Genomic DNA, 19682 nt, shown 5'->3' on the forward strand with positions numbered 1-19682 from the left:
GGGGAACAGACAACAGAAAGGTGAGTTAAGGGATACATTGGGCAGTGTAAAATATGACAAAATAATAATAATTTATAAATTATCAAGGGTTCATGAGGGAGGGGGGACAGGGAGGGAGGGGGAAAAGGAGGAGCTGATGCCAAGGGCTCAAGTAGAAAGTGAATGTTTTGAGAATGGTGATGGCAATAAATGTGCAAATGTGCTTGACACAATGGATGGATGTATGAATTGTGAGAAGTGTTGTACGAGCCCCCAATAAAATGATTTATATATATGAAAATGGGACTTAAAAGAAACCTGCGAGCTCAGTTTCCCTGTGGTGCCAACCCTCCGGTCTGCTCCCAGCCTCTTGCCATCGCTCACTTTTTGGAGTCTGCGGTGCCCACGATATTTGCACACATTTGTTACAAGCGGGCATCTTGTCAGGCAGTTTGCTTCCTGAAGAGTCACATTCCTGAAACCTCACCTGCCCGGATCCACATGCGGTTGACCATAACTCCCGGCTTCATTATCATTTCTCAGCTAAATATCGCAAGCTTGTCCAAGTCTACATGGGTGGGGCAGAAGAGGACTCGGTCCAGACATCGCATTTGGATACCGCTGGCTCCTCACCTCACCCGTCAGGCTCCCCACCAGGCCCCTGTGGGCCCCTTAAACATTTTCACCTCTACCGAGGCTATATCCAAGGAGACTGAGTCCAGGAAAGGATTTTTGCAAATTGGGGACTAGTACATGTGCATGATCCACTTTGTGAGTGATCTGTGGGAAATTGCTCCTTGTAGCTTCTCTGGGGGCTCCACCCACTTCTTGCTGCCCTGTGCCATCTCCAGGCCATGGAAACAGAGGGGGACGGGGTCCAGCTTGAACATACTCGGGGTCTCAGGTGAACCAGCACACCTGGGAGGATCCCAGCCCAAAGCTTATTTGTACAAGGAACTTAGAAGGCTCTTGAGAAAAGGCTCCCCCAGAGGCAAGAGGAATCCTGCTGGGCTGCCCCAAGTCCAGATAAAGAATACGGATGTGATCAGTGGAGAGAGAGGAGTTGTTAGCCCCTATGGTGAGTCCCTAAGCGGCAGAGTGTGTTCCCAGTGGGCTGGGCAACCACAAGATTAGCACTTCACACCCACCAGCTGCTCCCATGAAGACTTACAGCCTCACACGCCCACTGGGGCAGCTCGACTTGCTCCAGCCTAGCTGGGCGATGTGAGTCGGAATCCACTTGATGGCAGTGCGGCGTGAGTCTCTGGGTGGCACAAATGACAGATACCCTCAGGCGCTAACGGAAAGCCCACCCGGAGGCACCTTGAGAGAAATCAGCTGCTGAAAACCCTGGGGCGGTGGGGGGAGCTCCACGCTTCCACAGGTGAGAACCATCCAAGCCCCAGTGCTTGGTTGCTATCCTGTTTTCTAGGATGTTCCATGCCCAGATCCATCTCCATGCCCAGCCGCTCATGGAAGTGCTATGAAGGAGGGGGTGGTAAGAAAATAAAAGAAAAGCTGTTTTCCCCAAAGCTCTCTAGGAGTTAGGAGCGATGTAAGGTAGACGAGAGAACGTTCCTTTGGCCTCCTTAGGGCAGGCTCGTGGAGCTCCAGGATGCTTTCAGGTGCTTTGTATGAACCTGCAGTCCTAAGTAAGCAGGTACAGTTTTTTTTAATAATTAATTTTGCATTCTTACTGTTGAAAAGTAGGAGCTTTGATGACATTGTCAGGTAAGCATTTAGTCGCTAACCACAGGGTCCCCAGTTCAAATCCACCAGCCGCTCTGAGGGAGAAAGAGGAGACTGGCTGCTCCTGCAAAGATTTAGAAAGCCTCTTTGTGAAGTAGACTAATCAACCAATTGAATAAAGATAACCTTATAGAGCAACAAACAAGATTTATTTAAAGCCTCAGAAACCCTATACAGAGTAGCTATGAGCTGGAATGAACTTGATGGCAGTGGGTTAAGGAGTACTGGCTAGGCGCTTGGCTGCTAACCAAAGGGTTGGCAGTTCGAGCCCCCTCCCCACCCCAGTCCCAAGACTTGGTGACCTGCTCTCATAAAGATGTCATCCTGGGTCCCTAATATAATGTAAAAAAAGAAAAGAGGAGAAAAAAATGATTAGGGCAGGGACTGTACAGATGTGCTTTATACAATTGATGTATGTATATGTATGAACTGTGATAAGAATTGTATGAGCCCCTAATAAATTGTTAAAATTAAAAAAAAAAAAAGATGTCATCCAAGGAAACACTTCGGGCCAGTTCAACTCTGCCCCACAGGTTTGCTAGGAGGCAGAATCTGCTGGATGACACCCAACAACAAGCACAACAGTGAAAGCGAATCCAAATGAATCCAACCACTTGGGTAATCTTGATAGGAACGACACTAGTCTCAGTGTCGATTTCTCATAGGCTCGTCTGGTTTGAAAGGAGTATGTGTAGTGAGTCACTTCAACCCAGAGTGTCTACTATCTGCCCTGCTCTGGTAGTAGAGCCCTGACACCCATCCCCCATTCCCCCCCAGAACCCCCCCCCCCAAAAAAAAACCAAGGCAGACACAGAGTCTAAGACAAGCAATTTCCTCATCGTAAATGCTGATCCACAAAGAGTCCATGAAAGCAAATTCACAGGCGTATCAACCCTGAGCTCAGGTGGGGGACTCTCCTGACAGAGAACCCTGGTTTCACAGTCTGATCTCAAATCAACCCCATCTGCATCTGTGACTGTAACCAGCAGTGGGATGTGCTGCACAGAGCAGAACACCAGGGGCGGGCGCAGGCTGAGGACCCACATGCAAACACTAGCTGTGTCCCGAGGTAAACCACTGTTCTCTAAGCTTCTTTCCAAGCTTACAAAGTGCAGCTAGGAGTCCTTGCGCCGGCCCCTTGCCTGTCTCAAGGATGTGATGGAGAGGCCCGGCATGGCCCTGTGAGCAGGACAAGCATGAAGACTATTTGAGATCCACAATCTATAAAATACACAGCATTGTTTTTATAGATGTAAGCAAGTCACTCTCCATAGAAAAATAAAAGCTTGTTCACCTGCTCTGGGCTCTACATACTTCCAGGAAGGTCTACCCAGGCACCCATCTGTCTTGCTAGTGAGACCTTCACAAAGAGCAGTGGTTCTCAGCCTTCCTAATGCCGTGACTCTTTAATACAGTTCCTCATGTTGTGGTGACCCCCCCAACCATAAAATTATTTTCATTTCAACTTCATAACTGTAATTTGGCTACTGTGATGAATCGGGCGACCCCTGTGAAAGGGTCATTTAACTCCCAAAGGGGTCGAGACCTTTGTTTCCATAGTTGGGCTGGTTTTCTGTGTCTTCTTCACAAGTAAAGGACCGAAGCCCCACTGCCATCGAGTCGATTCTGACTCATGGCCACTGTATGAGTCTAGGTACTTTAGAGAAACAAATCCACAGAAACTCATATATGAGAGAGTTTTATATAAAGGGTGAGTGTACATTAAGAAAATATCATTGGGTGCACACCTCCATGATACGATCGCTAAGGACAAACAGGTGCATAAGCAAATGTGGCAAAGAAAGCTGATGGTGCCTGGCTATCAAAAGAGATAGCATCTGGGGTCTTAAAGGCTTGAAGGTAAATAAGCGGCCATCTAGCTCAGAAGCAACAAAGCCCACATGGAAGAACACACAAGCCTGTGTGATAACGTGGTTCTGAAGGGATCAGTTATCAGGCATCATCAGAGAAAAAAAAATCTTACCAGAGTGAATGAAGGGGGGAGTGCAGAGTGGAGACCCAAAGCCTATTTGTTGGCCACTGGAGATCCCCTTGCAGAGGGGTCTAGAGGAGAAGACAAGCCAGTCAAGGTGCGATGTAGCAACGATGAAAAATGCAGCTTTTCTCTAGTTCCTAAATGCTTCCTCTCTCCCCCCACCCCCCAGCTATCATGATCCAAATTCTACCTTGCAAGTCTAGATGGGGCAGAGGTTGTACACTGGTGCAGATAGGAGCTGGAGGCACAGGGAATCCAGGGTGGATGATACCTTCAGGACCAGGGGTGTGATGGGCGATACTGGGAGGGTAGAGGGTAAGTGGGTTGGAAAGAGGGAACCGATTACAAGGATCTACATGTGGCCTCCTCCCTGGGGGACAGACAACAGAAAAGGGAGTGAAGGGAGACGTCAGACAGGGAAAGATATGACAAAATAATAATTTCTAAATTATCAAAGGCTCACGAGGGAGGGGGGGCAGGGAAGGAGGAGGAAAAAAAGAGGACCCGATGCAAAGGGCTTACGTGGAGAGCAAATGCTTTGAAAATGATGAGGGCAAAGAATGTACAGATGTGCTTTACACAATTGGTGTATGTATGGATTGTGATAAGAGTTGTATGATCCCCTAATAAAATGTTTAGAAAAGAAAAGCATCCCAGCCCAGTGCTGCCCAAGCCCACAAGTCCAACATCAGCCCATATGTCCAACACCAGTCCACAAAGTCCTCCTCCATCTCACAAAACACACACTATGATGCCGACTGCAGGAGGAAAGCTACTTGGCCAACTAACTGGAAGGAGTCCATATTTGTACCATTACCAAAAAAGGTTACCCAACAACATGAGCAGATTATAAAACACTATCATTGATACCACATGCAAGTAAAAAGTTGCTGAAGATCATCCAGTAGAGGTGGCAGCACGGATCTGTCAGAAGTTCAGGCCAGATTCAAAAGAGAGTATGTACAGGATACCATTGCTGAAAGAGGATAAGACCAGAAAGATGTGCACTGTGTTTCATTGATGATGCCAAGGCACTCAACGGTGTGGAGCATAACAAACTATGACCAGCCTTAAGGAGAACGGGGATTCCAGAACCCTTCACTGTGGTCATGCAGAACCCATACACAGATCAAAACGCAGTTGTGCGAATAGAACAAGGGCACACTGCGTGGTGTAAAATCAAGAAAGGCGTGTAGCAGGGGGTTACCCTCCTATCAGACCCATTCAATTTGTATGCTGAGCAAATGGTCAGAGAAGCTGGATTATGTTAAGAAGAATGAGACATCCGGATTGGAGGACGGCTTGTTAACACCCTGCAATGCGTAGATGGCACAGTCTTGCTTGCTGAAAGTGAGCGGGACTTGAAGCATTTGCTGATGAAGATCAAGGACTGCAGGTCTTCAGTGTGGATGACAACTCCATGTCAATAAAATCAAAATCTTTACAGCTGGACCGATAGGGAACATCAAGAGAAACAGAAGAGATTGAAGTCATTAAGGATTTTGTCTTGCTTGGATCCACAATGAATCCTCATGGGGGCAGCACAAGACCTCTGCAGAGTGTTGGAAAGCAAGGATGTTACTTAGAGAACTAAGGTGCGCCTGACCCAAGCCATGGCCTCTTCAATGGCGTCATATGCATATGAAAGTTGTACACTGAACAAGGACGACTGAAGAAAATCCGGTGCATTTGAACTTGTGTCGGCAAAGAATATAGAAAGTAGCATGAACTGCCAAAAAAGCAAACCAATCTGTCTTGGAAGAAGTCCCACCAGAGTGGTCCTTAGAGGCAAGGATGGTGAGACTTCATCTCTTGGTCTTTGGACATGAAATCTACAAAGCTCAGCCCTGGAGAGGACCTCGTGCTCGGTAAAGCAGAGGGGTGGGGGAAAAGAGGAAGGCCCTGGACAAGACGGACTGACATAGTGGCTGCAACAAGAACAAATGGGAGATTGGCTCGGGACCCGGCAGAGTTTCATTCTGTGGCACACAGGGTCACTATGAGCTGGATCGACTCAAAGGTATCTAACAACAACAAGAAGAAACCTGCTTTAGTCAGGATGCCTGGGTCAAGAGTTAGCTCTACTCTCTCCTTGAATTGCAGACATCCGTAGCCAGGAACTAAGAGAGGTTGGGATATTGTTCCTCGGTTTTCACTTCTGCTTGACCTTCATCCTTCAAATGGGAAGCAACTGGTGCCACCGTGAGGAGACATACGGTACTGCATCCCTTTCGGGCAGGGCAAAGGCTGGCTAACAGGCCTTACAAAGGATTCTTCCTCCACGCAATATTTATTAAGAAAAACAATGGTTCTCTTTATTTTACTAAAAAAATCTTAGAACTCCAAGGGATTTACTATTGTAGTGTTTGGTAGATTTAAAAGGAGCTCAGTAGGCACAGTAGGTTACAAGTTGGGTTGTTACTGCAAGGTCCGTAGTTCAAAACTACCGCACTCCTTCGGAGAAAGACAGGGCTTGCTACTCCTGTGAAGAGAGAGTTACAGTCTGGGACACCCAAAGGGGTAGTCCTACCCTTTCATACAGGGTCACTTAAGAGCAGAAATCAACTCAACGGCGGCGAGCTTTTATTAAATACAGATTTAAAATAACTCAAAATTATCAAATGCTTCTAATTAATGAGGAGCCCCACAAGATCAGCAGTTTGGAACCATCAGCAGCTCCTCGGGGAAAATGACGAGGCTTTCGACTCGCGGACAGTTACACTCCCAGAAACCCATAGGGGCAGTTCTTCCCTGCCCTATAGGGTTGCTAAAGTTGAAATCAACTCAATGGCAGTGAGGTTGGAGTCTGGGGGTTTATAGTGAATGAATCGCTATATCAATAGATTTTAATATATTACTTATAATATATGGAGGTCTAAAATTGTAGAGGGAACTACCATTAAGTTTTAAACTTCAAATAAAGTGAATAGCTTTTGAATTAGGCTGCCTGCCAGCTGGTGGCTCTACTTGCTTTGAGGAATAATTGAAGAGTAGCCACTATGCTAGGTCATGGGGCCAGTGAGGAATGAGGGCTTGGGGAAAAGGAGCGATGCTGAAATACGAGGTGAACTGGATACTTCAACCGCTTTGCTAGAAGGGCGAGTCATCAAACACGAGCTCAAGAACAAGTCATTAAAGGTTCAAAACCTGCTGTGGATCATCCTCAGGAATCAGCCTCTATGTAGGGCACAGCCTTGGGAAACGTAGCAGACAGTTCTACTCAGTCCTATACCATCGCTATGAGTATGAATTAATGTGAAAGCCATGGGTTTGCTTTTTAGTTTGGTCGATAATCCACCCAGTGATAGGAGGCTGGTCTGCAAACCATTGACTTAAAACGGTGCCCAACAGTGGGCTGAAATCCCCATCAGCACAAGTACACGTTGGCTTACAAAAGTTGCCAAGATCACACACAGCTAGGAAATGGCATGGCCAGTACTCGGCTCCCATTTTCCTCGCCACCAAAGCACATACTCAACCCCGTGGCTCAATTTTTCAGCCAAACAACTGGTCTCTGCAGGGCACAATATGAGGGGGTGCCACCCCCCCAAAAAAAAACTGGAATAGTTTTTCAAAGCTATGTATTTAATTTTTTTTACAAAACAATATTATCACCTTTAAGGGACTTTCCAATATACTTAATACATTTGTCAAATCTGCTATTCCATTCTTGAAAACATTTTTTCAAAGTTATCTGCTTGGATGGCTGACAGCAGCACCTCCCTCATTTTTTCCTTCACCCTTTCTAAGTCATCAAATTGCTGTCCTTTCATGATCCTCTTCATTCACGGAAACAAAAAGAAGTTGCACGGAGTGAGGTCAGGTGAGTCGGGTGTGTGGGCAAGGAAGACATGCTGGGTTGTTTGGGGTTGTTTTTCTTTTGCCCAAAAGTGGCACATTCAGATGGCTGTTGAGCAGGTGCATTGTTGTGGTGGCAAAACCAGTCCTCCGTCTCCCACAAATCAGGTCTTTTTTGTTGCACACTGCTATACAATATTTCCAGAACCCCTAAATAGAAAGTGTGGTTAACCATCTGACCTGGTAGAATGAGCTCCAAATGCACGTCGCCATTTTCGTCCAGTCAAGAATGAGGTTTGTCATCAATCAATATCTCACCTCTTTTGAAGTGAGAAACCCACTCGTACACTTGGGTTTTTCCCACAGCGCTGTCCTTGTAAGCTGTGCTCAACACCACAGCAGTTTCTATGGCATTTTTCCCGAGCAGGAAACAAAATTTCACAGCCCCACACTATTCTCTTGTATCGGCCATCACAAAAAACAAGGTTCCAGTGAAACTGCTTCCACAAAAAAATCCACGTAACCAGAGCGCACCTTCCCAGGAGATGTCACTAACTCAGAGCGAGTTGCTCGATGCTCGCCCAGTGGGAGAAATGCGACTACAAAAGCTCCGCTCTGCCCAGTGAAATTCAGTGTGGGGTGGCCGGGTGGGGGTGCGGGATGGTACCCCCTGGTATACACGGCACATGCTCCTTAAAAATACAACGACGTGAGATAAGAGCCGTCTTTACCCCCAAACAAAGTTCAGAACGTTTAGGAAAGGAGGACCAGAAACGAGAAACACAGGCAGGAAGGGGGATTGGTGTTGTTACATTGCCGGGATTGCTGGCAATGTCAATGTCATGAAACAGACTGTATGAGTTACTGAATGGAAACCCGGTCTGCTCTGTCAACTTTCACCTAATTCAGGGCAAAAAGTTATAACAAAAGCAAAAGGCCACCAAAAAAATGTTTATAGTGCATCGACCTCATAAAGGGCTCAACAATCAGACAAAGAGCAGAGAAAATAATAGGAAACAAGGTTGGAGGGGAAAAATACACAGCCCATACTAGTGGGCTTCGGATGAAGAGATTATGGAAATGTTCCACAAAGATGTCAACGCTCCCTCATCCGCTTTGATCTCAACCACCCAGTAGGTCCCTGTGTAACTGTCTTTACTTTGTGTTTCTGTCATGTGTTGGGGTAAGAATATATATATAATGCCCAGGGAGAAGAAAAATTAACCCCCAATCCTTTCAGGATGTTTTTGGCAAATGACTTCCTCTCCGGTGACCAGCAAGCTCCTCGACTTCGGAAATCCTCCAGGATTAACAGGTATGCTAGGGAGGGCCCTGCTGACCTGAGTCTAGACCTGTTTCCAGAGCTGCAGCAGAAAAATGGGACAGTAAGAAAAAGGGTACAAAAGGAAGATGGCATCAAAGGAGAGTTTTCTTTTTAAATGGTACAGACGACCTCCATAACCAGATTGTGATTTCCTTAGGCTATCTCGTATACTAAAATGTTAGTTTTTAATTCTATTTTTAAGAACTAATATAACCCCCAAACCAAACTCATGCCATTGAGTTGATTCTGCCTCAAGGCAACCGTGTAGCAGAGGGGAACCGCCCCCTGGGTTTCTAACGCTGCGATCTTCATGGAAGCACACTGCTTCGAGCAACCACAGGGTTGACTGAAGCCCCAAACTTTCAGCTCTCAGCCAGGCAATGAGCCAATGTACCACCGGATCTTCTTAGAACGGAGAGAATCTTCATGAAGGAGTTAGCGAACTGCAAGGCTGATATTGCTAACTGAATCAGAGCAGACCCGGCAACCAGAGAGGTATGTGATTGTCCTCTGTGCGCCGCGTGTCACGTCTGAGGCGGTGACAATGAATCACAGAGACCCTCCTGGGCCTGTCCTCACAAAGTTTTGTTGTTCTTGTTGTTAGCCGTCTTCAGGTCAGTTTCCACTCCCATGGTACCTGGCCCTGCGCTATCTCCCTGTTGGATTTCAGATCAGATTGTTGCCATCAACAGGGTGTTCATTAGCTGGACTTTGAGATGTTGGGCGTAGAACACCAGGCCGTTCGTTCTAGCCTAACTGTCTGGACATAGATCACACGGCCTTGCTTTCTAGTCTGACTCTGGAAGCTCTGCTGAACCTGCTGGAAGGGAGATGGAAGAAACGGCGTACACTTGTATGTTTATCAATGGATAAAAGTCTGGAAATCAGCCTGATCAAACACCAGAAAACCCACTGCCAGACAAAATAAGTGGATTAGTTGAATCCATAGTACATGCATAAGAATAAGACTCTCAATCAAATAAACGCTGGCGTCCAGGGCAGGTTATTGTTTCTTTCCCCCATAACATTGTATCATGTAAGACTGTCTTCTGTTAGCTTTCAGCCAGGCTGCAGTAAAGAGAATTTTACAGTGTAGAATTGCTACATAATCCTCTCTCTGATTACAGAGGGGACCTGTGGATATAAGGGGATACCACTTCCTTGCTGGATGACAAAGGTGACAGGATAGTTACTGCTTGGTGGTTACATTATATGAGACTCTGCCTTAGCAAAATGAAGGGATATACACACCCTTGAGCCTTTGACAAAGAAGCCCTGATGGTACTGTGGGTTAAGCACGAGGATACGAATCATAAGGTTGGTGGTTCAAACACACCCAGGTGCTCCACAGGAGGAAGATGAGACTATCTGCTTCCTTGAAGATTTATAGTCTCAGAAACCCTACTGAGGGCCAGTGTGAGTTAGATCAACTCTATGGCAGTGGCTCTGGGTGGGTCTAGCTTTGGAGAAGTGAGCTGCCAGTCTGTCAGTAGGCCATGCCCTAGTGAATTTTCTAAGAGCTAAGAGGGCCAAGACCTATAACAGATGAGCCCTGGTAGTGCAGTGGGTAAGCCTTTGCTAACGGCTAGTTTAGTGCTTGGGAGAGCAATGTGGCCATCTGCTTCCATACAAAATGACAGCCTGAAAAACCATGTCTGGCGGTGCTGCTACTTAGTCTCACAGACTCTCTGAGTCCGAATCCACCGTGACAGGGGTTCTCCACCTTCCTCCTGCCGCGACCCTTCAATACAGTTCCTCAACCACAAAATTCTTTTCATTGCTACTTCATCACTGTCATGTTGCTACTATGAGGAATCGGGCAACCCCTGTGAAAAGGTCTTTTGACACCCCCCCCCAAGGGGTCACAACCTACAGTTGAGAACTGTTGACATAGAGGCTCACTATGACTCAGAGTGGACGCCGTGGACCACTAACAACACACCCCACTCCAGCCCATCCCTGTGAACCTTCAGGGCAGAGCTGGCCCAGGCTCCTGCGCAGTGGCAGATAGAGCAACCAGTTCCTGCCAGGTTGATTCTGATTCAAGGGAGTCCGTATGGACTGCAGAGTAGAGCTAGTCTCTGCAGGGTCTTCATGCCTGTGACTTGCTGGAAGCAAATGGTCAGACCTCTCTTCTGAGGTGCCTCCGGAAGGGCTGGAATCACCCACTATTTGGTTAGCTCTCGTGTGTGGTAACCAACCATCTGCGGTTAACAGGAGGCGCTGGAGAATCACAGGATTGTCAAGCCCAGGGAGCTGCTGTTTCTTTTCTAGCATAGATCAGGCCTCCAGGTGCTAATAGGAACCTGTAAAGTCGTCTCCAGGCCAACAGCAAGGTGACTAACCAAGCATGAATGGTATTAAGTGGTCAGATGAGCTGCTCTGAAAGGGACGGGCATGCTAGCTACAGCAGGTGACAGGCACTGGCAAAAATGTGCACTCTCAGTCCCTAATAAAATGTAAAAAAAGAAAAGAGAAAAAAAATTATTAGGGCAAAGACTGTACAGATGTGCTTTATACAATTGATGTATGTATATGTATGAACTGTGATAAGAGTTGTATGAGCCCCAATAAATTGTTTTAAAAAAAGATTAATTAAAAAAAAAGAAACACTTGAAAAAAAAATGTGCACTCTCTCCCAAGAGGGTGGCAGGAAGCCCTGCGGATTTGTTCTGGTTTGAGCCCTGTGCCAGGCTCGCACGCTTGCTGATTCAAAACATCTCTCTTAATTCCTTCCTGAAATCAACTGTCAACAGACACAGACAATAATCCTACAGAGTTTGCTGTGCTCCATGGCTTAAAAACCCGGGTATCAGGACAGACATGTGAGCCAGGCCTCATGAACACCCATGAAATTTACAGGAGCCCAGAGCAGAAAGCAGGTGTTTGGAGATAGCAGTCTTGGGCAATATTACGCATCTTTAAACCATAAACCCAAACTCGCCACCGCCGAGTTGATTCTGACTCGTGACAACCCTAGAGGACAGGGGAGAACTGCCCTTGTGGGTTTCTGAGACTGTCATTCTTCAGGGGAATAGAAAGCCCCTCTTTCTCCATCAAAGCCGCTGGTGGTTTTGAACTGCCTACCTTTTGGTGGCAGCCCACCTCGTACCCACTCTGACACCAGGGCATAAGGAATGACATTGAGCTGGGTGTGTGTGTTGAGACTGTGTGAAGGAAATACTCCTGTCCCCCTATGGGCTGTCCCTAGGGCCCACTGCCAGGGGGCAAGCCCTTGAACTATAAGGAAGTGCTCCCTGGGGTTTAATATGAAAGAGTCTTGCTCTTGCTTTGGGGCTCTGCCTCAGTGGAGGAGGAGATCATTCAGAATCAGAAAGGAAGCAGAGAAAGACATGGAATGAAGACTCCTCCCTGGTGCACCACCACAAGCTCACAGGAGCCAGCTTCAAAGCTCTCTTGCCTAGGTATGGAGTTGGCCCTATGAACCAAACAAGATCCTGCAGGGCCTGCCTTTTGGGCACTTTTACAAATTCTGGCTGGCCCTGACTCCGAGAGGCCACCAGCTGGGCAGAGTTGCCCTAAGAGGAGTAGTAGGGGCTAAGAAGGGGTCTGGCTTCAGATTTATCCGTAGATGGTACTTCTTTCAGCCAACCAGGAGGGAGCACCCATTATGTATATGTCACCTACCAAACCTTGTGCTCAGGTCTGGGGCTAGAGCTGGGATTTAGACAGTAAAGGTGCCTGCCCTCATGAGACTTAGAGTCTTCTGTGGGCATGACCTGCAGATACTGCAGAACCAGAAAGAAAAAGAAAACCAGAGAGGACACAGAATTTTTCAAACATAGACATATTTCAACATAAACATTTAAAATGCTAATAGAGACTCAAAATTGGCAGACTGTAGTCAATACCTTCGATGCTCTGTGGGCCCACAAGATTCATGGCCTGGTGAGCTGGGTATTCTACGCGCGGCCTGGCAATGCCCAGCTGCTCCATCACGCCGTGGAGCAGCCTCTGGACGTCCGCTTCGGAGACCCGGTCAGGGCTCCGAGGACTGTAAGCAGATGCCGGGGGCCAACCAAGTGCCAGGCTAAACAGTAAGCCGGAGAGCAGGAGAGAAACCCTCTGGGAGACCATTTTGAACCTGCGAGAGAAAGATCAAGTGTAAGCCCGTCAGGCGCAATGGGCAGTGGTGAGTGCACACTCACGCCCTCACCCCAAGAGGCAGTTCAAGGGCTCGTTTGTCTTCAGTTGTCTTGTCTGTGCAGGACATCTGCCAGGGGGAGGCTTTAAACGGGCAAACCGGGCTGAGGTTCCCCCTGCCCTCTGTCCAGGCATTCTTGGGAAGGTCAGCTGACCAGCACTTCTCGCCGGCTTTCCATTTTCCTTGCATGGCGCAGTGTGCTTCATTACCCAGACCCAACCATTCTCACCAGCTCTTTCTCACAAAAAAGAAGGGAAAGACCCCACGGCTCGCTTCAATTTTGAGGCAGGGAGAGGAAAGGGACCGTGACCTCTTAGGGCTGTCCCAGTTTCAGGGGAGGAAGGGGTTTCCAAACAACCTCTGCCATCAAGTCAATTCCAATTCATAGCGACCCGGCATAGCGGTGCCAAGACGGTGACTCTATGGGAGCAGCGGGCACACTGGAACCTCTGGCCTGGTGGTTAACAACCTCGCCCACAGCACCACCAAGCCGCCTCCAACTCCAACCTGCCAGTAAATCGATTCTGACTCACAGCGCTCCTCTGCAGGGTTTCTGGGGCTTTGTATGGGAGAAAGACGAGGCTTTCCATGCCTGTAAAGTTAGAATCTCAGAAACTCACTGGGGCAGTTCCACCCTACCGACGGAGTTGCGATGAGCCAGAGTTGGCAGTGACTTTGGGACACGCAAGTCTTTTCAGGAGCAGACAGCTGCATCTTTCTCCCTGGGAACAGCTGCTGGGTGTGACCCCCAGCCTGGTGGTTAGCAGTCTGATGTTTCCCCAGCAGACCACTGGGGCCCTTAGGAAGGATTTCACTCAAGAAACTCACTGCCATCAAGTCAATTCCAACTCACAGCAACCCACAGATGGGGTAGAACTCTCCCAGGGGGGTTCAGAGAGGCAAAGTTTACGGGAGAAGAAAGCCTCGTCTTTCTCCTGTAGGGCAGCTGGTGGGTTCGAACTATTGACCTTGCAGTCAGCATCCCAATGCTTACTGCGCATCACCCCCATGGCTCCTCAGGAAGGAAGGGCAGAAAGGCAGGGTTGGTGGAACATTTGCTCTTATCAATCATCTATTACCTTTGAGATCCAAAGGACACACACACACACACACACACACACACACACACACACACACACACACACACACACACACACACTGCCTACCATCTGGCAGGGGGATGAACTAAGCCTGCTCAGCCCTGCAAGTGAGTGCATTTTCCCCTTCCACGGTGACTAGGAAGGTAATTGTGCCAGCACATGTATGCGGACCGAGCCCAACGCCAGGCACTGACAGCGCCCCATAGGAACATATTGGCATTGGCAATGTCCCCTCCAGCAGGCCTCACTCTGAACCCCCGCGCCTGCTTAGGGTGGATGCTTCAGGCAGAAGCCCCACAACCCTTTCTTTGATCGCCCCTCTCTTACCGGCATTCTAGTGGCTGCAAAGCCATGTATTTCCCTCCTGGAAACAGAAATGCTCACTCTCTCCCCATCTATTCCCCTCGGGGTAAGGCCTTCTCTGGTCACTTCTAGCGATAAAGGGTCCAAAAGCAGTTCGTTGCGGCTGCGGCTGCGGTGAGAAGGCCCGAGGCAGCACCAGCCTCTCGCCTGCTCCATCTTTCTTCGTTGCAGCCCGAATGCAAGATGTCTGTGTGTCTTACTTCCATCCCCGGTTCTGCTGTGACAGAGCCACTCAATCTCCTCCTCCAGGCACTCTCTCCCCTGACGCAGAGCCAAGCCCCCATCCCCATCCATCCTTTGTCTGGCCCGACCCCCCGCCGGGGGATTTCCACAGGAAGCCACCGACCCCAAGGAGACGCGTGTCTCCGGTGGGCAGCAGTAGGGGCAGCCGCGGCCAGCGCAGGACTCACCTAGAGACAGACCTGGGGTTGCTGCTCAGCGTCTGGGCCTCTGTCGGGGTCGGTCTGAGCCAGGCGAGCTGGGTGCCTCCTGCGTCACCTCCCTCGCATCTTAGCTCCGCCTCGGCCCCGCCTCCAGCAGGTGGAGGCCGCTGGGCCCCGCACCCTAGGGTGGATTCTCCCCCATCGACCCCTTGGAACAGATTTGCCCCTTTCACAAGCAATTATCCAAAGACAATAAGCCAGATTGCTACTTCCGTGCCCTGCCCCCACTTCCCCCTGAAAAAGCACTGTCTCTAGTTTTGCCACCGTCTAGAACAGCCCTGCTGGTGCAGTGGGTGATGCCTAGAATCCACCAGTCTCTGCTGCAGAGAAAGAAGGCTTTCTAGTTTAGTGAAGACAGTCTCTGAAACCCCTAGGGGCAGTTCTACTGTCTATTCTGTCGCTAGGATTCAAAACGGACTGTATAGCAGTGAGTTTTGCTTTAGTTTTATTAACAGCCTGGAAAATCATCTTGGCTTGGAGAGGGCCTACGAGTTTTCAGTGTTGGCAATGAGGAGGCACATGCATCCATGTAAAACACTGGGACAGGGGAGGGGTGGGGCGGAATAAGCTGATAGCAAGGGCTCAAGTAGAAAGAAAGTGTTTTGAGAATGATGATGGCAACAAATGTACAAATGTGCTTGACACAATGGATTATGGATTGTGGTAAGAGCTGTAAGAGCCCCCAATAAAATGATTTAAAAAGAAATAAATAAAAACACTGGGAAAATATTCAGAGGTTGCTGGACACATGCTAAAGATCATTTGAAAACCTCTAGATTTATTGTATTGTACCTAAGCCTCCATACCAATTATCCAAGACAAATTTCAATTCCAACCCAGACCCATGGCTTAAACAGCACACTGCAGAAAATAGATTTTTTTAATTGATGATTATATTACAGAGCGCCTGGTATATGCAACCTTGAACATGAAATGTGTTTAAATGTAAAAAACATGCTGTAAAGTTATACGCTGTACTTCAAATTTGGGAATGGGGTACTGGGTGGTCTGAAGATACTGAATTAACTGGATGGTTTGCAGCATTTTACCGACAGCGACTTTAGGCGATGAGCGCTGTTAGGTCCATAGATTCCCACCCAGCGCAACCTCGCACGTGCAGCGGAACAATCTCACAGGGGTTTCCAGGCCGAGACCTTTTAAACGCCTATATTGTACCTTTGGGTGCAATGGAATCACCAACCTTCTGCCTGGGAGTCCAGTGCTTCACTCTGTGCCACTCCAGTAGCCAATGCAATGAAGAATGCTGGCAAATTCACTCACGAGACAAAGGACCATCTGGCTTTTAGGCAAGCAAGGCTCTTTCCTAGAGCTTACTGCTCTGTAGATGCAGATCCTCGCTTTGGGAAGCCATCAGAATTCGTACTACCCATGGTTCTAGGCTCAGACCATACTGAGTTCTAATCGTTACTACTCACACACGTCTTTTTCCATTCTAATTTTTACTTCAGCCTGACCCTCTTTTTGGGCTAAGGAATATGGAGTCATTTACAATGGACTGCTTTTGGGGTAGGTGGAAATGACTAAAATCTTCCAAAATGTCTATGCTCCGCATGGAATTCTATTTTTAAAAATCTTCTATTAACTATATAAAAGGCTAATGAGTATAAAAAAATCTTACACACCAACATTTACTACAGTGTTGTCAAAGGAGCCCTGGTGGCATAGTGCATTGGGCTGCTAACTGAAAGGTCAGCAGTTCAAAACCACTTGCTGCTCCAGTGGAAGAGGAAGTTGGTCACCATAAGTTGGGATCTACAAGAGGGCTGTGAGTTTGCCAAGACAACTACTTCTTAAGTTCTAGGTGATTGTACCATTTGTTGCTCCTAAAATAATTCAAATTGGATCATAAAAAGTATCCTCTAAGCCAGTGGTTCTCAACTTGTGATCCCTTTGGGGGTGGCCCCATACATAACACTAGCAAAATTAGTTATGAAGTAGCAACAAAAATAATTTTATGGTTGGAGGGGTCAACACATGAGGAACTTTATTAAAGGGTCACGGCATTAGGAAGGTTGAGACACATGTTGATTCTATCATTTTAGGGTCATACAATTTGAACAAATAAGAGATCAACCCTAAAACTGAACTTTGCTGATGTTTCCTTAGACCCCAGGCCTTTTCATATTCCCATTCCTCACTGCACCTTGCAGCTAACCAAAAAGGGGAGTGACACATGGGGTAGTGTTTTCTTGCACACACACACAAAAAATCTTTATTGATGCATCCCTCCAAAAAGGCGAATTCAGATTTGTACAGCTAATGTCACTTTCTTCCTGAATTAGTCTGTGTTCTAGTCTATCCCCTGTACAATTTCAATGTAATAGGTCTAAAGGTTAAGAACCGCTATAAGCCAGATAACAGGTATCTCAGAAAACATGAGTATTTTCTGCTTACTACCAGGTCTGATATGCTTGCAACCTACTTGATGTCAAGTAAACATATTTATTATGAATAGTCACAATCACCTATCGTGAAATACTAATTGTGAGTCAGGGGAATGACTATATGCAGGGAACAGCTTTGAAGTAAAACAGATGGTTGCCGAGCAGCACCTGATACAGTAACACATGATGGGGGCATGTCTCAGTGCTGCTCTGGTTACCCTGAGCAGGGAGGTGTGCAACATCTGGATGTGCCACTCTAGTAACTGACCTGTGGAATGATCTGAAGTGGTGATTTTGCCAGTTTATTCTGTCCTGCATGACCTAGAGAATATATTCTATCATTCATCCTATTTTCTTAAAGATGTAATACCATGATAAGCAGAGGAAAGACTCAAGTTGTCAAGGATTTCATCTTGCTTGAATACACCATCAAGGCTCTTGGACACCGCCATCAAGAGCTCAAAAGATGTATTGGTCAATCTGCTGCACAAGAGCTCTTTAAAGAATTGAAAAGCAAGGACGTTACTTTGTGGACTAAGGTACGTCTGACACAAGCCGTGGTGTTTCCAATTGCCTCATATGTTTGTGAAAGTTGGATAATGTGATTAGGAAGACAGAAGAAAGAATCGATGCATTTGAATTGTGCTGCTACACAATTTTGAAAGTACCATGCCGTATACCACCAAAAGAATAAACAATTCTGTCAGGGGAAAAGGTACAGTAAGAATGCTTCTGGGGCATCTGTTTTCCAGTGTTCACTGCGGCACAGTTCACAATTGCAAGGAGTTGGAAGCAACCCAAATTTCCATCAACTGACGATTGGATTAAAAAACTGTGGTATATACATACAATGGAGTACTATGCATTGCTGAAAAGTAGTGATGAACCTATGAAGCACATCGCTGCATGGGAAGAACTAGAGGAAATCATGCTAAGCGAAGTCAGGCACAAAAGGACAAGTACAACATGAGTCTGCTGAGGTAAGCATTAAAAAAAATGCAAAAGGGGCATAGGGAAAAAGTTACTGTATACATTCTTGGGATGAGGACCGTGTAGTATGGCAGGGACCAGATCAAATACAGGGATGCACATGGTAGACAACAGGGGAGGAGGTGGGGAAAGGGAAAAAAAATGAAAATAAGGAAAAAATGGGCAGCGGGGGCACGGGGCACTAACCCACCCAAGGGGAGGATATTGTTTATATCTCCACAGGAGATCCCAGACGTCAACCCAGTGCCCCAAGGAAAGCTGATGGTGCCCGGATATCAAAAGACACAGCGTCTGGGGCCTTCAAGGCTTGAAGTTAAACAAGCAGTCATCTAGCTCAGAAGCAACAAAGCCTACATGGAAGAACACCAGCCTGCGTGATCACGAGGTGTCAAAGGGACCAGGTATAAGGCATCATCATCAAAAAAAACCCCATCAAACCAAACAAAAATAAACCCTTACCATAGTGAATGAAGGGGGAAGTGCAGAGTGGAGACCCAAAGCCCATTTGTCAGCCACTGGAGATCCCCTCACAGAGGGGTCTAGGGGAGATGAGTCAGTCAGGGTGCGACGTAGCACCGATGAATACAGCTTTCCTCCAGTTCCTAAATGCTTCCTCTCTCCCCTCTTCCCCCCCCCCCACTACCATGATCCAAATTCTACCTTGCAAGTCTGGATAGAGCAGAGGTTGTACAATGGTGCATTTAGGAGTTGGAGGCACAGGGAATCCAGGGTGAATGATACCTTCAGGACCAGGGGTCTGAGGGGCGATACTAGGAGAGTAGAGGGTGAGTGGCTTGGAAAGGGGGAACTGATTACAAGGATCTACATGCGACCTCCTCCCTGGGGGAACGGACAACAGAAAAGGGGGTGAAGGGAGATGCCAGATAGGGCAAGATATGACAAAATATAAGTTATAATTTATCAAGGGCTCATGAGAGAGGGGGCAGCGGGGAGGGAGGGGAAAAAAGAGGACCTGATGCAAAGGGTTTAAGTATAGAGCAAATGCTTTGAAAACAATTAGGGAAAGAATGTACAGATGTGCTTTATACAATTGATGTATGGATTGTGATAAGACTTGTACGAGCCCCTAATAAAATGTTAAAAAAAAAAAGAGTTGTACGAGCCCCTAATAAAATGATTAAAAAAGAGAGAATGCTTCTTTAGGACAAGGATGATGTCATATTTTGTACATGTTGTCAGGAGAGACCAATCCCTAGAAAACGTCATTATGCTCCGTAAAAGGGATAGTCAGAGAGAAAAAGAGGAAGACTTTTGACAAAAGAGACTGACAATGTGGCTGCAACAATGGGTTCAAAGTTAACAACTGTGAGGATGCAGTGTTTCAATGATCGGACATAGGGTTACTCCGA

The 19682-nt window shown here is 47.2% G+C and overlaps 1 protein-coding gene across 2 annotated transcripts in view; it reads right to left on the reverse strand.

Annotated features, from left to right (window-relative positions):
* The window catches only part of SCG5 (secretogranin V), a 67469-nt gene extending 52500 nt beyond the window's left edge, over positions 1–14969 (reverse strand). For both annotated transcript variants that reach the window (XM_075532043.1, XM_075532044.1), the window contains exons 1-2: positions 14885–14969; positions 12719–12951 (exon numbers count right to left, since the gene is read on the reverse strand). In XM_075532043.1, coding sequence (XP_075388158.1) covers positions 12719–12944 — 226 coding nt within the window. In that variant the 5' untranslated portion in view covers positions 12945–12951; positions 14885–14969. The remainder of the gene's footprint in view (positions 1–12718; positions 12952–14884) is intronic.
* Positions 14970–19682: the final 4713 nt, after the last annotated feature.

Source organism: Tenrec ecaudatus, chromosome 14, assembly GCF_050624435.1.
Source record: "Tenrec ecaudatus isolate mTenEca1 chromosome 14, mTenEca1.hap1, whole genome shotgun sequence".
Classification (NCBI taxonomy): Eukaryota; Metazoa; Chordata; class Mammalia; order Afrosoricida; family Tenrecidae; genus Tenrec; species Tenrec ecaudatus.